The sequence below is a fragment of the Schistocerca nitens genome, chromosome 6 (genome assembly GCF_023898315.1).
Source record: "Schistocerca nitens isolate TAMUIC-IGC-003100 chromosome 6, iqSchNite1.1, whole genome shotgun sequence".
Lineage (NCBI taxonomy): Eukaryota > Metazoa > Arthropoda > Insecta > Orthoptera > Acrididae > Schistocerca > Schistocerca nitens.
Window position 1 is genome coordinate 421873396 of NC_064619.1, and position 21831 is coordinate 421895226.

General features: G+C 44.7%; 1 protein-coding gene across 1 annotated transcript in view; it reads left to right on the top strand.

Annotated features, from left to right (window-relative positions):
* The window catches only part of LOC126262284 (rho guanine nucleotide exchange factor 18), a 628397-nt gene that overhangs the window by 540175 nt on the left and 66391 nt on the right, over window positions 1-21831 (top strand). Inside the window, exon 24 of the mRNA XM_049958802.1 lies at window positions 21539-21719. Within this exon, the coding sequence (XP_049814759.1) occupies window positions 21539-21719 (181 nt within the window). The remainder of the gene's footprint in view (window positions 1-21538; window positions 21720-21831) is intronic.

The window sequence follows — 21831 nt, forward strand, 5'->3', positions numbered from 1 at the left end:
AAAGAGCTATGAGCAGTTGTTCAGTTGAAGAGATATGTTTCACATTAAAGATGAAGACCTGCTCATTGCTCTTAAGGTAGGCATTTTGGAGCCTATGTTTACTGGACTTTTTTGTTTCAAATGATTACTTAGTACTGACAATTGCTCCAAGTACACCCTGTAGAAACAATTGGCAGTGACACATTAAATGTTTCCTTCTGAAAGTTGTAGCCACAACATGTTTGGGTGCTGAATGAAGCATCTAGAATCAAACCGTACCAGTTGATGTACTGTGTACCATGTAAAACTGCAAACCTCATTGTCATTCTTTTACTTTCAAAGGTAAATACTAGACATTTAAGAGTAAATTGTGTTTATTCCAAATAGCCAAATAAAGTATTCTGTTTGCTATCTTGAGAGTTGAAGTGTTGTTTATGACCACCCATACAATAAATACAGTAGTTGTTTGCCACATTAGTGAAGAATATTGTTTAAGTCCTTGCTGGTGACCATGAATAGATTTTTTACAGTTTACCAAAATTACTCCATTAAAATTTTGTATTACTGTATCAAAAAGGTCATAATGGATACCTTCTCTCTTTGTCCTGCAGATGAGCTATTTCTTTGTGTCTAATTCATTATAAGATGGCAATTCCCAGATGCAAGTTTATGTATATACAACAACACAGCCCTCCAAAAGTATCCACATGCAGCTGAAGAGACTTTGTACTAAAGAATGTACAAAACTACGTAATAGCAGAAAAAATGTTCAGTATTCTACCCTAGTCCATATATTTTTGTATCTTCATCCAGAAGTTTATTACAGTCTACAGCTACATCCTTACTCTGCAAACCACTGTTAAACATGTGGCAGAGGGTACTTCCCATTGTACCACGCCATGATTTCTTTCCTTCCCATTCCTGTATGCAGCTCAGGGGAAGTGACTGTTTAAATACCTCTGGTGCATGCTGTGACCAGTTTAATATTGTCTTTTTGGTCCCTACGGAAGTGAAATCTGGGGGACTGTAATGTCATACTGGATTCCTCACTTACACAGGTTCTTGAAGCTTTGCAAGCAGCTTTGCAAGCTTTTGCAATCATAGGTTAGTTGACACCTATCTCCAAGGAACTTCCAGTTCAAGTTTTCCAGCATTTTCGTGCCACTATCCTGTCAGTCCTGTTTGGTACAGGTTCCACACACTTGAGCATTGTTCTAGGATGAATTGCACCAGTGTTTCATTAGCCTTCTTCTTCGCAGACTGACTGAATTTTCTCAGTACCTTATGAATGAACCCAAGTCTTCCACCTGCTATGACTGAGCCTTTGTGATCATTCCATTTCACATTCCCAAAAATTGTTGCACTAAGGCATTTGAGTTGTCTGAATGTATAAGGGGCATTCAAAAAGAAACAAGCCGGAGGCATAATTATGGAAACCATTATCTGTATGTTAGAAGTATTGACCCCGACTGTTGGGACACTTGTCCCTCTGTGACACAAGGTGGTGAATGGCTATCTCATAAAATTCCTGGGGCTGCAATGTAAACCAGTTCCACACGTACAGCTGGACGTCGTCGGCAGAGGTGAATCGTTTGCCCCTCAGAGCCTTGTTATGGAGACCAAAAATGGCGTAATCACAGGGAGAGAGGTCCAGACTGTATGGAAGGTGGCCAAGAACCTCCCATTTGAATTTCTGCAGGAGTGCTGCGACTGTATTGGCCGTATGAGGCTTTGCATTGTCACCCCACGGGTGAGATTGCCTGGTCATTTTGATTTGATCGGTTGAGGTTTGAGAGTAACACTGGGCATTCACTGTTGTCCCTTGCTGTAGGAAGTGAATCAGGAGGAGGTCCAGCTGTATGTGCAGAACTGGTTCACATCACAGCCCCAGGAATTTTATGAGACAGCCATTCACTGTCTTGTGACACAGTGGGACAAGTGTCTTAACAGCCAGGGTCAATACTTCTAACATACAGGTACTTGTTTCTGAAATTATGCCTCCGGCTTGTTTCTTTTTGAACGCCCCTTATAATTGGGATTCACTGATATCATAGTCATATGATACTGTATTTTTGCATTTTGGAAATGCACAATTTTCAGTTTCTGAACATTTAAAGCAAGCTGCCAGTACTTGCACCAGTTTGAAATTTTATCAAGATATGATTGAGTAATAATAATATTTTCTGGGCCAATAGGTCAGTACACAGCATGAACAGCAATGATCCATACACACTTTCCTAGGGCACACATGAAATTACTTCTACACCTGCCAATTACTCTCCATCCGGACTGGCATACTGCTTACTTCCTTTCAAGAAATCATAAATCCAGTCAAATATTTCACTTGATACCCTGTATGATAATACTTCAGTTAATAAGATTTGTTGTTGTACTGAGTTGAGAGTTTTTCAGAAGTCAAGAAATACTGAATGCAGCTGATTGCCTTGATCCATAATTTTCATGCTGTTGTGTGGGGAAGAGCACAAGTAGAGTTTGGCATGGTCAGTGTTTTCAGAACCTGTATTGGTCAGCATGGCGGAGGCCATTCCGTTAGACAACCTCATTATGTTTGAGCCCAGACTGTGCTCTGATATTTCAGAACAGAAGACTGTCATTGATATGAAATTGTTTTATGAATCGCTTCTGATATATTTCTTGTAGATGAGTGAGACTTGTGCTGTCTTCCAACTGCATTTCAGAACAGAACAGAAGACTGTCACTGATATGAAATTGTTTTATGAATCGCTTCTGATATATTTCTTGTAGATGAGTGAGACTTGTGCTGTCTTCCGACTGCAGGGCACACTTTTCTTTGTTCGAGTATCTGCAATGTATTGAAGTTAAAAGAGGGGATAACACAGCAACAAATTCTGTATTGAATCTGACAGGGATTCCATCAGGCCTAGGACTTTTATGTAGTGCAGAAAATATGAAGTGTAAATGACTGCTATAGCTAAGTAGCTGCAGTACACTTCTGCTAGACTTCTTTTTCCAAAATCGTGTTAATTTCTGTTTAATTGTCATATTACAAAAATCATTTGGCAAATTCTTGATAATTAATGTTGTTCACTATCTTCATAAATGTCAAACAGTGGAAATTCCAGGTTGGAATATTAACATTATTATGAAAAGTATAGTTTGCTACCCGCCATAAAGATGACACGTTGAGTTGCAGACAGTCACAACAAAAATATTGTTACACATTGAGCTTTTGGCTGAACAGGGAGGGATAGTGTGGCTAGGATGATGTCTTGCAGAGCTTGCAGGGACTACAATGCAGCAGGACAGCATTTAGAGGCTGGGGGAAAGGGGGGGGGGGGGGAGGTTATATGACATGGGTGCTTTCACAAGTGGGATTTGCCTGTCACAGACTGGAGTATGAGGTGCTGAGCAGGTGGATTGGGTCTTCTGCGGGGATATGATCCCTGTGGTTAGGGGCTGGGTTTGGGAGTGTCATAGGGGTGGACTAGGATGTTGTGGAGGTTGACTGGGTGGCGGAATGCCAATTTAGGATAGGTGGAAAAATGTTGGGTAGGATGTCCTTTATTTCAGGGAATATTGATAGATAACCAAAGCTCTGATGGAGGATGTGGTACAGTTGTTCCACTGCAGAAAGGTATAGGGTGATGAATGGGATGCTCCTTTGTAGCTGTTTCTTGGATATGCTGGGGGATGGGGGTGTTTGGGGATACGTCATGGGAAATTCGTTTGCGGACTAGATCTGGGGGTATTGCCTGTCAATGAAGGCCTTTATGAAACCTTCAACATGCTGGACAAGGGAGTTCGTGTCGCTGCCATCCCCGAGTGGCCAGGCTGTGTGGAAGGGATTCAGATGATCCGGGTTATGAAGCAAATATTGAAATCAAGCATGTTACGTTTAGCTGCATGCTGTGGCACAGGGAGACCCACTTTGCTGTTGGTCATTTTGGCAGTGGCCAGTCATCCTGGTGGACAGCTGGTTGGTGGTCATACCAAACAAAAAAGCTGAGATATGATTGCGGCAGAGCTGCTATGTGACATGGCTGCTTTCACAAGTGGCCCGGCCCCTGAAGGGGTAGGATAAGCCTACGACGTGACTGGAATAAGGAGTGCTGGTTGGGCGGATTGGGCAAACACCTTCAGCGTACTGAGCAAGGGAGTTCTTGTCACTGTTGATGCTTCTATCTCATCCGCTTCTCCTGTCCTAGTCAACTCAGCGTGCCACCTTCCTTGACATTGACCACCACCTCTCTGATGGCTTCATCCTCACCACTGTCCACTTAATCCCACCAACCACTAACAGTAACTGCATTTCGACAACTGACATCTCTTACCACCCTGGACTGGAACAGCTGAACTACATCCTTTGTTGGGGTTTGATTATCTATCATCATGCTGTGAAATGAGGGACATCCTGCCAAAGATCCTTCCCCGATCTCCTAAAGTGGTGGTCTGTTGCCCATCCTACCTCCACAATATATTAGTGCATCCCTGTGCTGCTCCCAATCAAACCCCTTATCCCAGCGATCACATCACTGTGGAAGACACAGGTGCAAGACCTGTCCAATCCACCCACCCAGCTCTCCTTATTCCAGTCACGTCATAGGCTTATCCTACCCCTTCAGAGTCAGAGGAGTGGCTGGAGATAGGAGTCATGTGTGTATGAGGTGTACTTACTCTTTTGTATGTCATCTTTATAAATGTCATTCATCTTCAGCATTTCCTCTGGTGTTGATAGAGATGTAATTCACCAGTCTGTTGTACATTCCTTTAACATTTTTAAAGGATTTGATATTCACCATTGACTGCAGAAATTATTTATTTCACAATTGCAATTTGAGCCATAATGCCATTATCAAGCCGTAATTTTGCCTCAGAATATGTTAAACTTTAAAATCCTCTGACATGTGTACTAGTCATCATTTCACAATGTACGGAGCTTCACGCCTTGCTGTATTCTTATAGTGGAAAGACAGTTTGGATGATGACATAAATACATGTCAAGGGTTTTAATGTTTTACTTGTTTTGAAGCAAAATTATCACTTGATAATGACCTTAAGGCTGATATTACAGTTGTGAAATAAATAATTTCTGTAGTTAATGACAATAAGTTAATCACTTTAATATTTTGATGGTCAACCACATGCTCTTAACTTTCATCCAGTAGTCAGTACAGCTGTCCTGCAGACTAGGATAGATGCTACATAGATTGATATTTGTGAAAGCCTGTTTTACCTGGCGCCATAATTTACAGGGTGAATATAATTAAAGTTAAATCTACAAACCACTGTAGAAATAATACCACTGGTCAGAATGATGCCAAATTACAAGAGGGAAGGCGTATGGCAGAAGAAAAATAAATAGTTACTAAATTTAGCAACAGATGGCACTGTAAGCATCTTGATTCAATAATGGTCGACAACAAATAACAAATAAATCATAGAACAATTCCTAAGGTATACGTTTGCTGTTAAACAAATTTAACCACTCAGAGTGCATGGGTGTACAGGTGTGATACTATTAGTTACATAAGCCCATCCACCACACCCAGGTTATATCATATTGGATGAGAAAAATCAGTTTTTAATTGTCCTGAGGCCAAAAACCGCATAAAAAGCATCAATCAAAATTAAATCAGATTATTAATTGCCATTTGATTGGCACAAAACATGTTCAATATGCTGTCCACAGTTTTCTGTAACAAATTGAAATGGGGAAACAGCATGTTCTGCAACTGATCGAAGTATTTCCTGGGTCACTTTCAGAATGTGTTGCACAATGCGTGCCTTCAGTGCAGCTAAGTTTGCAATTAGAACACTGAACACAACATCTTTCAGATAGCCCCACAGCCAGAAGTCACACAGATAAAGATCAGGTGATCGGGACGGCCAGATTGTAGAAAATGGCGGCTGATAATTCTAGCATTTCTGAAATGGCGCTTCATCCAGCTACTTAACTGGGTTTTTAATGTCCGGAAGTGTGCCATCCACACATCCATGCTGTTGGAGAGATGGAATAACGTGGTTGCGCAAAAGATGCTCATAGCGCTTACCAGTGACAGTGGAGGTTACAGGGCCAGAAGCACCTCTCTCTTCGAAAAAGTATGGTGCTATGATAAATGATGCCATAAGCCCGCACCACACAGTGACCTTTTCATGATGAAGTGCTACTGGTTGGTTTGCATGTGGATTTTCCATTGCCCATATCCGACAATTCTGTGTATTGATATATCCTGTCAGATGGAAGTGGGCGTCGTCTGTCCACAAAATCTTCCACATCCAATCATTGTCCACTTCCATGTGTGCAAGAAATTCTAAAGCAAAGGTCTCTCTTGCTGGGAGGTCAACAGGAAGCAACTCGGGCACATGGGTAATTTTGAATGGATAGCAAAGAAGGATGTTTCATAGGATTTTATGCATTGTGCTCACAGGTATGTCCAATGTTTGGGCAATTCTCTGTGCACTACACATTTGCACACCACCACTCATCTCCTACTGCATTGCTTTGGCCATTGCTTCCACTGACGCCGAATCAATTCGTTTCCTCCCTCTACTAGGTTGCACACCAAAAGAAAATGTCTTTTCGAATTTCTGAATCATACTCTCTTGACCCACACCAGTCATTGGACCGACGCCTTTTTTTCAAACCCTTAAGTGTCCGGAACTTCTGCAGAGCGATGTGTGCACAGTCATCATTCTTGTAACACAGCTTCACAAGCAGAGCACGACCCTGCATTGAGACAGTCATGGCGAACGTGGCAGACGTGAAAGGAGGAAAAGCTGTGTACCCGGCATGTTTATATCAACTTCAATGGGTCGTGCGCATGGCAGATGTGTTTATTTACGTATTCTGAAGCATAAAGCGCCATCTGTTGATAAATTTTCACACTATTTTCTTTTCTTCTGCCATACATTTTCCCTCCTTCTCTGATAATATTCCGTTGCAATTAGATGTCATTCTGACCAGTGGTGTTATTTCTACAGCATTTTGAATGTTTAACTTTAAATATAATCAGCCTGTATAAAGGCTTTTATTATAGTGCAGATTGACTTCACTGATTACTGGATGTTTGTATGTAATATTGTTGTAACAACTTCTATAGTTAAACGTGATTCTTTATCACTGTTGGCTGATTTTTAACAACTGTTGTTATTGTGTTTAGCTTGTGTGGAACTTAAATGAGAATTCATCCTTCTTGACCTTTTTTGCACTGATTTGTCTGTCTTCTTCCTTTCCAGTTCATGTTTCTTATAAGTAGTTACGTAGTGTGCTGTATTTATTAAGCATGGCTGTTTTATTGATTTCTCTGATCTGATTTATTAAAGCTATATTTGTGTGTAATCAATAAATTATTTAAATATATCTGTTTTTAATGCAGAAATATGTATGAAGTTTTTCATCATTTGGAGGTAGAGTTCTGCTCATGGCACATCACCAAGCTTCACAGTGGAAGGTTCAGGGTTTCATTCCCAGAGCACCAATACATGTTTTCACATTTTTTTAAACCCCAATGTCTAATATCCCTGCCACAGAAAATGTTGAAACTACTGAAGCTAATGGCGGTAAAGTGAGCTTACAACAATGGATTGTCAGCATTTAAACTGGAGAAAGTATTTGAAATTTGCCTGTGGATGCCATTAGTTGCCTCAGTCCACACTACTCCCTGCCCCACACTTACCTCCACCCCTGCCTCAGCCTCCTCACTTCACACAATCTGTACACACACCACTCTCCTTGCAGTCTTCCCTTTCTTTCTTCTATCTCCCCCTCGCCATACACAGACAATTCCCCTTGCTAGATGCCAGAAACAGCTAACCGATACTGTGCTACATTCCTATCCTGAGTATCTGGTGCATCTCCCTGCCAGCAGTGATTCACCTTTCCCTGACCCTCCCTCCTGTTCCCAGACTCCTCTCCCTCTTTGCCCAATCCAACCCGACACAACCTCCTCACCCCCATTCAAGCTGTAGTGCCAGTGCAGTGTAGTCAGCCAGGACAATATACCTGTACAGATGTGTATGTAAAGATAGAAAAGATCTCTGGCTCATTTGCACGTATTTCAGTGATTTGGTGCCTCTACTATTCAATTAGTCATTATCTTCACTCGTTAATTTATTTACATTGCACCAGGAATTTTCATTACTGATTACTGAGAATAAGTGGACAGGGTTCGAACCTCACGTCAAATTATGGACGAAACATATTAATTCCCACCAGAAGAAAGTGTGATATGTTTACAGAGCTGATCTCAGCGGAAGTCACTTTATTTTATCTAATATACACAGATTATTCACTCTTTCCTCAGTTACAACAAAATAATTGTTGATGTGATAGCTTCTTATAGCAGATTTTCTTCCTGTTCTCAAAAACTTAATACTATTAATATTTCATCATCTGGTTTCATGTTGCCCATTGTGGTGTTATGGAGCTCCTGCCATACAAAAATGATCATAAACATGCATTTATTTTAAATATGCAGAGGTTATCCTAGGATCTCTCGAAAGAAACAGACAACATCATAAAGGAATGCAGACTGTTGTGCAGATCAGAATCTGTTAAATTAGGCTAGGGTGTAAGTGTTTTGTTGCAATATGTCCATCTTGAAATTTCCATTATCATAAAATATTGCGAGGAATTGTTCTAACAGGTCTTCCAGGAGCAGATTTGTTACTTACGTCCTTCCTTCCTTCCTGCCTACCTTCCTTCCCTGTCGTATGTTTCCCAGTGCCCCTTATTTAGCCAGTTGTGTGCCAGGACTCATATGGTTCTCCTCTAGTTTTGCAGAGAATGAAACATAACCTTTTATAGGCTATTATTACAATGAGGTCACCATTCCCAAAGGCATTTTAAAGCTACTGCCAAATCTTCTCCAGGAAAGAATGTATGTACCCCTTCCACCTGCATATAGCTGAATCGCATGTTCAGATATGACATCATTTTCAGGGTTTGCAGATAGCGTATCCGAGGCAGAACATTGGAACCAGTCCTGTATTTGTACAGTGTAAACTTTCACGGCCGGAACTGTTGCAATTAATAAAATATTCTGGGCTATTACGCCGTGGTCCAACAGATTTCACTTCGAAACTCAACATTTCATCCCAATCTGCAGAGTACATTTTCAATGGGGATCGTAGCTTTGTTGAATATACGATTCACAGCATGGCTCGCTACTGACTACAAAAAATTACACTTCTGCGCAGTGGTGTTATCATCACTTGTTTTGAATACATGAGCACTACTGGCTGTTGTTGACTTCTGGCTTCCACTGTTACTATCATCCCATGATGGAAGACTGGTACACATCTTCTTCAGTACCGAAATCCAAATTTCATTCAATTTCATGCCCTCCTCCTTTCAATTAAAATTCCTGGAGTGTTTCACAATCTCTATGGCCTCTCGGTGAGGGAAACATTCCACGTGGAAAAAATATATCTAAAAAGAAAGATGATGAGACTTACCAAACAAAAGCGCTGGCAGGTCGATAGACACACAAACAAACACAAATATACACACAAAATTCAAGCTTTCGCAACAAACTGTTGCCTCATCAGGAAAGAGGGAAGGAGAGGGAAAGACGAAAGGATGTAGGTTTTAAGGGAGAGGGTAAGGAGTCATTCCAATCCCGGGAGCGGAAAGACTTACCTTAGGGGGAAAAAAGGACAGGTATACACTCGCACACACACACATATCCATCCACACATACAGACACAAGCAGACATATTTAGTGTCTGTATGTGTGGATGGATATGTGTGTGTGTGCGAGTGTATACCTGTCCTTTTTTCCCCCTAAGGTAAGTCTTTCCGCTCCCGGGATTGGAATGACTCCTTACCCTCTTCCTTAAAACCTACATCCTTTCGTCTTTCCCTCTCCTTCCCTCTTTCCTGATGAGGCAACAGTTTGTTGCGAAAGCTTGAATTTTGTGTGTATATTTGTGTTTGTTTGTGTGTCTATCGACCTGCCAGCGCTTTTGTTTGGTAAGTCTCATCATCTTTCTTTTTAGATATATATATATATATATATATATTATTATTTTTTTTTTTATTTTAAGGTACTCAACTACTAAGGTCATTAGTGCCCAGTCACAAATGTTAGTGCACTAATATAGTAAAAAGGGGGCAACGTCAGAAAGTACTTACAAAGACGGAGATAAACAAAAGAAAAGAGTTAGATCATTTTGGATAAGTCCATCAGTGTAATAAAACGAAGGACACGAACAGCTGCTCGAGCGTCATCAGCTAAAAGTTCCTGTAAGGTAGACGGCAGACACAGGACAACACAAGAGTGAATAAAATGGGGACGGGACAATAAAACATGGTGCACCATCAATGGATGACCACAGGGCCACTGCGGGGCGGGGTCACTGGACAACAGGTAGCGGTGGCTAAATCGGCAAAGCCCAATCCACAACCTGGCCAAAATGACCTCCTCTTGCTGGGAGGGGCGTCCAAGCCGTCGGGATCGGTTTGATGTCCCTAAGCTTATTTTCATGGAGAGAGGACCAAGCCTCATGCCACAATGATGAAACGCGCCGACAAAGAACCCCACTTACATCAGTTGATGGGAAACAAAAGGAAGCTGTGTCTGAGGCAGGAGGACAGCAGCCTTGGCCACAGCATCAGCAGCTTCATTCCGAGGCACACCTACGTGGCTGGGAATCAACAAAAAATGGACACAAGTGCCGGTAGCAACTAGCGACTGAAGGGACCGTTGAATTCGTTGCACGAAAGGGTGGTCCGAATATGGGTCACTGAGACTCTGAATGGTGCTCAAAGAATCAGAGCAGATGGCATAGGGAGAATGACAATTGTGGCAGATATACTGAACAGCCTGATAGAGAGCAAAAAGCTCAGCTGTAAAGCTTGAACACTGGTCAAGGAGCCGGTCCGGTGTTGAGAAAGGTATCATCTCCAATGACAAAGGCACATCCAACACCAGCAGTAGTCTAGGAGCCATCTGTGTAAATAAAGACGTTATTAGTGAGCCTTGAACGAAGTTCGACAAGCCCCGAGCGGTATATCAAATCCGCGGTCCTCTCCTTTGGGAGCGAGCTGAGCTCAAGGTGAACGTGAACCTGAGCCTGGAGCCAAGGTGGCGTCAGGCTCTCACCCACTCAAAAAGTCGTAGGGAGGGTAAAATCAAGTTGCTGAAGCAGGCAATGAAAGCGAACTCCACGAGGTAACAGGGCAGAGACTTACAGCCCGTATTGGCGGTCGAGAGAGTCGTCAAAGAAGGAGAAATATGACGGTTGGTTGGGCATTGACATCAGCCTTTCGTGGTATCTGTTTGTGGCTGCCATTAGTTGAGTCCAGTCAAAATGAGTGTGGTGGTCCCGTGTTGTAAATCATGTTCCACAACAGCTGCTCTGTCAGTCTCCCCTCTTGTCTTGTGCTCTTAGAGTTTTTTTTTTTGTAGTACCCACACACACCTCCCCACGATGACACGGAATCCTATAATTTCCAGCATTTTCCAGCAGTTGGCAACATTATTATGACCATATGTGGTCCGATTGGATTCATATATCAAAAATTCGACACGTTTTATCAGTAAATTAAATGGCATAATGGTATAGCGGGAGGACGTATTAGTTAATTTTGATGTGGTGTTGCTATTCACTATGGTTCCATTCAGTGAAGTATTGGAACAGCTGAATCGGATTTTTCCCCTCGATGTTGCAGAACTGTTTAAATATTGCATCACAACCACATATTTTAAATGTAATGAAGACTTCTATGAACAGACGGATAAAAATAAATGTCGTGTGACTAGGGCCTCCTGTCGGGTAGACCGATTGCCGGGTGCAAGTCTTTCGATTTGACGCCACTTCGGCAACTTGCGCGTCGATGGGGATGAAATGATCATGATTAGGACAACACAACACCCAGTCCCTGAGTGGAGAAAATCTCCGACCCAGCCGGGAATCAAACCCGGGCCCGTAAGATTGTCATTCTGTCGCACTGACCACTCAGCTACTGGGGGCGGAAACAGATGGATGGTGTTGCTATGAGGAGCCCCTTAAACCCAGTTATAGCGAACTTCTTTATGAAAAAATTCGAGGAGCAGGCATTGGAAACTGCAAACAAGAAACCGAATATTTGGTTCCATTACGTAGATGATACGTTTGTTTTGTGGCGGCATGGTGGGGAGGAATGGGATAGTTTTCACAAACATCTGAATGGGATGAATCTGAAGATTCAATTTACGAAGGAGGATGAGGCAGGCGGAAGATTAAATTTTCTTAACGTATTTGCTTTCAAGAAGAAGATTGTAGCTGGGGCCACACAGTTTACCGAAAACCCTACACACAAACTTTTACCTACACCGGGATTCAAACCACCACCTACAAGGCGACTAAAAGGAGTCTCAACTGTTTCAGCCTTTAATGTGATGGTCCCCATTGGGGTTTGACCTCCATTTTTCCAAATTCAACAGAAGTACGAGCCTTTTGGGGAAGGACACCTTACGTGGTGCACCATGAGTCCTCTGTGCCCTAAGACCTTGGCTCTCTTTATCATCTTGGCGTCATCACTGCACCCTCCGTCCCTCATTTTGGGCATACACACCTGATGTATTGTGTAAGTTACGCCCTTAGTGCGTCACCATCTGCACCCACGATCACTATGGACTACCCATGGCACCCAAAATCCAGCACAGTAGCCAGCCCGTTGTGGTGGGGTCGTCATGTACCCTCTAGGTTGTAGCCCCCTGACAACACAGGGATCGTACTGCCGATGCCTGAGCTGACACCTCCCCACGTAAGCCAAGGAGTAGATGCCCGTCTCTCTGGGGCATCGGGACTCCCAGCAACGGCCATCCTGCCAGGTGGCCTTTGCTGTGGCTGGGTGGCGCCCGTGGGGAGAGCCCCTCGTCGGAGTGGGTGGCATCGGGGCAGATGCCCCGCAATGAAGCGGGTGAAATCTTAATCTGGTGGTCGCCCAACCGCCAATGTCTCTAACGTGGTAAGGTGGAATTTAACGCTGTGACATATAACCCGAAATCGTTCCCTTCCCTAGCCACACCATGGGAGGAACTTAGGGCTGCAGACAGGCAGGAGCCGTATTCGCCGCGATACCTTGTATGCAGCAGAACTGATGGGGATTCGTTTTTGGGGACTAAGCCTCTTTTCTTAGTGCTCAATCTCGAAGATAAGTTTGGGGAAGTGGCGTCTCTTTCCAAAATGAGGAGCGGGGCCATTCTGATACAAGCAGCTTCCTCTGCACAGTCCCAGGCATTACTCGCCTGTGAGAAGCTCGGTGACATCCCCGTTACTGTCACTCCCCATAAGTCCTTAAATTTGGTCCAGGGGATTATTTTTCATAAAGATCTTCTGCTACAGTCTGATGACGAGCTACGTGAGAACCTGGCACGACGAGGTGTACACTTTGTCCGTCGTGTCTTTAGGGGGCCGAAGGATAATAGGGTCGCTACCGGTGCCTTCATCCTGGCCCTTGAGGGCGACTGCTTGCCTGAGAAAGTCAAGGTCATGATCTACCGGTGCGATGTCAAGCCCTATGTCCCGCCCCCTATGCGATGCTTCCAGTGCTGGAAATTCGGACACATGTCCTCCAGGTGCACTGCCAGCCCCACGTGTCGTGATTGTGGACGACCTCCGCATCCTAATGCTCCATGTGCTCCGCCTCCCACCTGCGTTAACTGTGGGGAGCATCATTCTCCCTGCTCACCAGACTGTGCAGTCTATCAACGAGAGCGGAAGATACAAGAAATTAAGACCTTGGACCGTTTAACTTACCAAGAGGCAAAGAAGAAGCTAGAACGACTCAACCCCACACCTATGTTGAGGAGTTATGCTACCGTCACATTACCGCCACCAGCTCCTGCAAAGACTCCCTTCTCCGCTGGCCCACAGAGAAATCAAGTAACGTCTGCCCCACCGCTGGGACAGGCCACTCTCTCTTCCACTACTCCCAAAACACCCAGTTTGGGAGCAGTGCGCCCCAAGCAACCGGGGACGTCAGTCCCCACCTCTCAACCGGAGCGGCGACAGCCCTCTCCGGCTCCTCAGCCGGGGAAGCGACAGCTCTCTCCGGCTGCTCAGCCGGAGATGCAACAGCCTCCTCCGGCCTCACTTGTTCGGAAGGGATCCCTTGGGGGAGTCCCTTCCAAGGACTTCCCCAGTGTCTCACAAGACATTAGCCAGTGGCTGAAGAAGCCACCAGCTGCTGGTCGAAGGACTTCACGCTCTTCCTCTGTTCCTGATAATGCGTCTGGAAAGCCCTCCCAGCATGCCAACCCTCCTCCCAAAGACAAGAGAGAGAAGAGGAAGCTCTCCAAGGATGATGACCTGGATCTCGCCGTCTCCTCAGAAACGATGGCCGTAGCGACGTCCGTCACTCAGTCGGTGGCAGCATGTGACCCTGCGAAATAATTTGCCTTTTCAGTGCCTGAATGCCCCTACAGGACACGCTTTGTACAATCCTCCAGTGGAATTGTGGCGGTTATTTTAGCCATCTACCTGAGCTACGTCAGCTTCTAAGCATGACACCTGCTTCATGCATTGCCCTCCAGGAAACCTGGTTCCCGGCAATGCGGACCCCTGTCCTCCATGGATACAGGGGTTATTACTGCAACCGTAGCACATACCATAGTGTGTCAGGTGGAGCCTGCGTGTATGTCCTTACCTCTGTATATAGTGCTCCTGTGCCCCTTCAAACATCATTGGAAGCTGTGGCTGTCTGCGTCAGGACTACCCAGGCCATAACCGTCTGTAGTGTCTATCTCCCTCCAGGTGGTACAGTCTCCCTGACCGAATTGGCTGCACTTGTCACCCAACTTCCCACGCCTTTTCTTCTCCTTGGGGATTTTAACGCCCACAATCCCCTGTGGGGTGGATCGAAGATTACTGGCCGAGGCAGAGATGTCGAGAATCTCATCTCCCAAATCGACTTCTGCCTCTTAAACACTGGCGCTACCACACATTTCAGTGTCGCGCATGGCACGTTCTCGGCCATAGATCTGTCGTTGTGCTGCCCAGGGCTTGTACCGTCGGTCCACTGGAGAGTCCATGACGACTTGTGTGGTAGTGACCATTTTCCCATATTCCTTTCACTACCCCAGCGTCGATCCCATGAACGCCTGCCTAGATGGGCATTTAGCAAGGCAAACTGGGAAACGTTCTACTCTGCTGCCACTGTTGAATCTCTCCCCCACGGTACCATCGATGTGGCGGTTGAGACACTGACTGCAGCGATTGTTTCCGCTGCGGAACGTACCATTCCTCGTTCGTTAGGGTGCCCCCGGCGAAAGTCAGTGCCTTGGTGGTCTCCGGAGGTCGCTGAAGCCATTAAAGAACGTTGGCGGGCTCTTCAGCAACATAAGCGGCACCCGTCTTTGGAGAACCTCATTTTCTTCAAATGTCTCCGTGCTCAGGCACGGCGGCTCATCAAGAGGCGGAAACAGGAGTGCTGGGAGAGGTACTTTTCCACCATTGGTTCCCGTACTTCACCCTCCCAGGTGTGGATGAAGATTCGGCGCATCTTTGGATTGCAGCGCTCTACAGGTGTCCCAGGGCTTACCATCAACGGGGCGCTATCCACCGATGCCGATTGCAATCGTCGAGCATTTCGCACAGCACTATGTTTGGGCCTCTGCGTCGGGGAATTACCCGCCCGCGTTTCGCGCGCTAAAATGCCGGGAGGAATTCAAACGGCTTTCTTTTGCTTCTTGTCACCCTGAGATGTATAACACCCCATTTAGTTTGTGGGAACTCCAAAGCGCCCTGGCACAGTGCCCCGATACAGCCTCTGGGCCAGATGACATCCACAATCAGATGCTCAAACACCTGTCCCCGGACTGTCAGCGGTGTGTTCTTGCCATCTTCAACCGCCTGTGGAGCGATGGTGTCTTTCCGTCGCAGTGACGAGAGAGTACGATCGTTCCAGTGCTGAAGCCTGGTAAGGACCCACTTAATGTGGATAGCTATCGGCCCATCAGCTTCACAAACACTCTGTGTAAGCTACTGGAACGTATGGTGAGTCGACAGCTGTGTTGGCTGCTCGAGTCTCGGGGTCTTCTGGCTCCGTGCCAGAGCGGCTTCCGTCAGGTCCATTCCACCGCCGATACTTTGGTCTTCCTTGAGTCTGCAATCCGCACTGCTTTTTCTAGGTGCCAACACCTCTTCTCCGTCTTTTTCGATCTCTCCAGAGCATATGACACGACGTGGCGGCACCATATTCTTGCCACATTGCATGGGTGGTGTCTCCGGGGCTCTCTCCCCATTTTTATTCAGAATTTTTTATCTGTTTGGACATTCCGCGTTTTAATTGGCACATCCCATAGTTCACTTCATATCCAGGAGAACGGCGTTCCACAGGGCTCTGTATTGAGCATGCCCCTTTTCCTTGTGGCCATTAATGGCCTTGCAGCAGCAGTAGGGTCGTCTGTCTCACCCACGTTATATGCTGACGATTTCTGCATCTTTTTCAGCTGCTCCACCATTGGTGTTGCAGAACGTCGCTTGCAGGGAGCCATACGCAAAGCTCCCTACGCAAGGCGCAGGCATGGGCCCTAGCCCATGGGTAGTCAATTTTCTCCTGCGAAGACTTGTGTTATGCACTTTTGTCGGCGTCAAACTGCCCATCCCTACCCTGAGCTCTATCTTCAGGATGCCATGCTCAGGGCTGTTGACACTTACTGTTTTCTGGGATTGCTGTTCGATGCCCGGCTTACTTGGCTTCCACATATTTGTCAGCTCAAGCGTCAGTGCTGGCAGCATCTGAATGCCCTCCGCTGCCTGAGCAACACAACTTGGGGTGCAGATCGTAACACGCTGCTGCAGGTCTACAAAGCGCTTGTGCTGTCCCGACTGGATTATGGGAGTGTGGCGTATGGCTCAGCGTTGCCCTCAGCGTTGCAACTGCTGGACCCTGTTCACCACTGTGGGGTTCGACAGGCGACAGGAGCATTCCGCACCAGTCCTGTTCATAGCCTACTTGCTGAGGCTGGCGTTCCTCCGCTTCGCGTTCGGCGTCAACAACTGTTAGCCCTCTATGCTGCTCACGTCCGTTGTTCGCCCCGTCACCCTAACTACCATCTCCTTTTCGCTAATGCAGCAGTCCATATCCAACACCGGCGGCCGCGGTCAGTCCATACAATTGAGATTCGTGTTAGGTCACTCCTTAGTGAACTCGAGTCTTTGCCTCTTCCGTCTGCTTTTCAGGTCCACCCACATACACCACCTTGGTGTATTCGTTGGCCGCAACTTCGGCTGGACCTTTCACGATGGCAAAAGGATTCAGTTCCTCCTGCAGTCTTGCGCCGCCAATTTCTTGCTCTCCTCGACGCATCCCGAGTCTCGGAGGCTATCTATACAGATGGCTCGATGGTTGATGGCCGTGTGGGGTACGCTTACGCTCAGGCGGACTATGTAGACCAGCGCTCCATGCCGGAAGGCTTCAGTGTTTACACCGCAGAGCTAACAGCCATTTTTCGTGCCCTTGAGCGTATTCGTACCAGCACTGGAGAGACTTTTGTCATTTGCAGTGACTCTCTCAGTAGTCTCCAGGCTCTTGACCAGTGCTACCCACACCATCCCATTGTTGTTGCCATCCAGGAGTCCGTTCATGCTCTTGAACAGCGGGGACGTTCGGTGGTGTTCGTATGGACCCCGGGACACATTGGGATAGCGGGAAACGAACTCGCCGACAAGTTAGCTAAAGACGCCACCCGCAAACTGCCGTTGAAGATCGGCCTCCCGGCAACTGATCTCTGATCGGTGTTATGCCGTCGGGTCTTTGGAATGTGGGCATACGAATGGCGCACTCTGTCTGTACCCAACAAGCTGCAGCGAGTCGAGGAGACCACAACCGTGTGGGGTTCCTCCATGCGGGCCTCTCGCAGGGATTCTGTTACTCTCTGCAGGCTCCGCATTGGTCACTCTTGGCTGACGCATGGTCATCTGCTGCGTCGAGAGGACCCCCCTCATTGTCGCTGTGGTGCAACCATGACGGTGGCCCATCTGTTGTTGGAATGTCCTCTTTTAACCGCTCTCAGGTGTGCTTTTAATCTCCAGGGTGATTTAACCTCTCTTTTAGGTGCCAATGTCTCTATGGCAGATCGGGTTTTAAGTTTTATTCGCGCAAGCGGCTTTTATAGGTCCATTTAATTTTATTACATCACCCTCTTTTGAGCTGTATCTTTTAATTAGTTTTGTGTTGTAATTCGACTCCATCCTAATCTTTTAGGCTGGAGGTTTTAATGTGTTGCAGAGTGGCTGGTTCATCCTATTGTTTCCGTGATCAGCCAGCCACGATCCTCTGCTGTACAGTTTTCATTCTTTCTGCCTTTCTTCTCTTTGTTGTTTTTGTTGCTGTGCTCCGTTTTCCATGTTTCTTTATTATTGACCTTGGGGATTTTCTTCCCCTGGAATTTTTATCTTGTGCTTCGAATGACTAATGGATGGTTTCACTGTGCTCTGTGTGTTTATGAAGCAAGGGACCGATGACCTATGCAGTTTGGTCCCTTTAATCATCAGACCAACCAACCAACCAAACAAACCACCACCCACAACAAAAGCGAGGTGTCATAGAAATGTTGGTGATAGAGCAAGGTAAATCTGTGAACCAGAGCTGCTTGATGCGGAATTAAAACATCTCACCACTGCATTGCTCAAGAATGGTTATTGGTTCACTGAGGTGAAAAGAGCGTTAAGACCACCGCATAGAAATAATTGTGATGCTCAAGCGCGGGTGAAATCGAAAGTTTTCCTGTTGTTTGTTAAGGACGTGACAGATCACATAGGAAAAATCTTGAGCAAATGGAACATCACGGTAATTTACATGCCCACACGGAAGATACAAGATCATCTGAAATCAGCCAAGGATGCTCGCCACCCACTGGAAAAAGCTGGAATTTATAGGATTCTGTGTTGCTGTGGGGAGGCGTACATGGGTACTGCAAAAAGAACTGTCCAAAAAAGACTCAAAGAGCACTAGGGCAATCGCAGAAGAGGAGAGATTGGCAGAGCAGCTGTTGCGGAACATGCTTTACAGTCGGGGGACAACCACATTGATTTTGCATGGACTCAAGTAATGGCAGACACAAACAGATACCACGAAAGACTATAAAGAGAGGCCATAGAGATTTTAATATGGAGGAGGAGGGCGTGAAATTGAATGAAATTTGGATTCCGGTACTGAAGAAGAAGATGAGTACCATTCTCCCACCATGGGACGATAGTAACAGCAGATGACGGCAGTTGACAATGGCCAATTGTGATCACGTTTTCAAAACATGTGGCTTCATGTCTCTGTGCTGAAGCAGAATTTTGCTTTAGTCATTAGTGAGCCAGGGTGGGAATTGGACATTCAGCAAAGCTACGATCCCCCTTGAAAATGTCCTCCGGAGATAGGGAGGAAACGTTGGGTTTTGAAGTGAAATCCCTTAGACAGTGGCATAATAGCCTGGAATATTTTATTAATTGAGTCCTTATTTGATTGACGTGTAAATGGATTGGCCAATTATTGTTTTTCTGATAACTGAGAAGAAGTGAGTAATAGATAATTTAGAGCATGATTGGACTTATGGTTCTGGTGTGTGTACTTGAGCACTGTGGCTTGAGGATACTGTTGCTGAAGGAGGTCCTGTGGAGGAATATGTCCAAGACATTTTATGTATTATGAGAGTGATTGAAAAAATAAAAGAAGCATTACAATTACAACACTAAAAATGTTGCTTGCAGCCCTTCGTCATTTCAGATATCTATGAGGGTAAGTCAATTATTATCCGCAATTTAGTTATATTTTTGTTTATTTTAGTAGTACTGTCATTTTACGATGATGACGCATGCTTTCTTTATTTGTTGTTATATCTTTGCAATTTTCAATAGGTTAGTTTCGTTATCACTGCTGTGCTGTTAATCATGGCATCTCCACTGTCTATTTGCACCAAAGAAGAGCAACGTTCAGTGATCCGTTTTTTGTGGTCGGAAGGCGTGTCAGGTGCCAAAATTCATTGAAGACTTTCAGTACAGTACAGGAACAGTGTTTTGCCACAACAGAGTGTCTGCGAATGAACTAAAAAATTTCGAAATGGTCGCACAAGTGTTACACACGATGAAGGAGGCAGACAACCTTTTGCTGCCACAAATGAAGAAACCATTGAATGTTCACATGAAATGATTCTCTTAGACAGATGCTTGGACATAGTGACACAACGTCTGCAAATCAGTCACGGTTCTGCCTACGAAATCACCCACAACACACTTGGGTTTCATAAAGTTTGTGCAAGCTTGTACAACGTATGTCGAAAAATGATGTTCTTGTAAGTTTCCTATTTGATTACTATAAAAATTGTTAACTACTTTGCGGATAATAATTGACTTTCCCTCGTAGTTAGCTATATGTTTGAAAGGAACACAGCCATTAAGGCAACTCATGTTATTAAATTTCCATTGGCAGCTTTGCTTAGATTTTATGACAATAATATGCATAACTAAAAAGCTATTGTAAAGTATAGGAGATCTTTATTGCTAGGCTTAAGGATATTGCTTCATTTATTAATTTAAAGGGAATCAAAACTTCTCCAGGATATTCTTTCAGGTCAGACTCTGGAGAGGGTTTTAAGAATCAAAGTATTTTATCAGATGTCAGGGAATTGCAAAAAGTGGTAATTTCCTTCCCTCTCTTCTTCCTTTTTGTATATCTGTAACAAGAACAGATACACGCAGAGGACAGGGGGTGTGAGGTGGGGGGGGGGAGGTGCAATGTGTGTCGTCATCCCCCCCCCTCCCCCCCGCCGCCTGTGCACCACTGACAGCTCAAGAGAGGAAGAAAAGACAGAGGGAGAGTTTTCATTTTAAAATTAGTCTCACAAAACCTATAAGGACATGTTCACCCTCCTGACCGTGTGCTCCTGCCCTCTCCTGAAACAAATTCTGTATCCTCCCCTATCGGCCCACTTGTCCTGATTTAGATTTTTCTTGGTTTGCTTAAATCACATAAGGTGAGTTCTGTAGTTTTTTGTGAGTTCTGTAGTTTTTTGTGAGTTCTGTAGTTTTTTGTGAGTTCTGTAGTTTTTTGTGAGTTCTGTAGTTTTTTGTGAGTTCTGTAGTTTTTTGTGAGTTCTGTAGTTTTTTGTGAGTTCTGTAGTTTTTTTGTGACTTCTGTAGTTTTTTTGTGACTTCTGTAGTTTTTTGTGACTTCTGTAGTTTTTTTGTGACTTCTGTAGTTTTTTTGTGACTTCTGTAGTTTTTTTGTGACTTCTGTAGTTTTTTTGTGACTTCTGTAGTTTTTTTGTGACTTCTGTAGTTTTTTTGTGACTTCTGTAGTTTTTTTGTGACTTCTGTAGTTTTTTTGTGACTTCTGTAGTTTTTTTGTGACTTCTGTAGTTTTTTTGTGACTTCTGTAGTTTTTTTGTGACTTCTGTAGTTTTTTTGTGACTTCTGTAGTTTTTTTGTGACTTCTGTAGTTTTTTTGTGACTTCTGTAATTTTTTTGTGACTTCTGTACAGCTTTTATAAATAAATCTGTGTGACAGGTTACCTTCTGCCTGTAATAATTTTAGTGTTTTTTGTTAATGTTATGTAACAATTGACAGGAAGTATGGAAGACGTTTTAATTGTTACAGGAAGTTAACCAACTGGCTAACTCACTTTGTGCTTCTGGAACAAACCTTTCTCGCAGTGTAAGCTCCGTTGGTGAACATCAGAGTGAGGCATATATTTCTCCAACGTTGCCAAAGAGAGCAGAAACGTTTGGAGGATTTGACAATGCAAACAAAGAACAACTGCCAATGGCAATAACGAAAGGTATAACATTTATATTATTATTGTATAGTTTTTATGTTTACTTTACAAAATAGGTATCATTCCTTCAAAAGTTACAAGAATCCAAAATATCCAGAAGCACATTTTTTTTAGA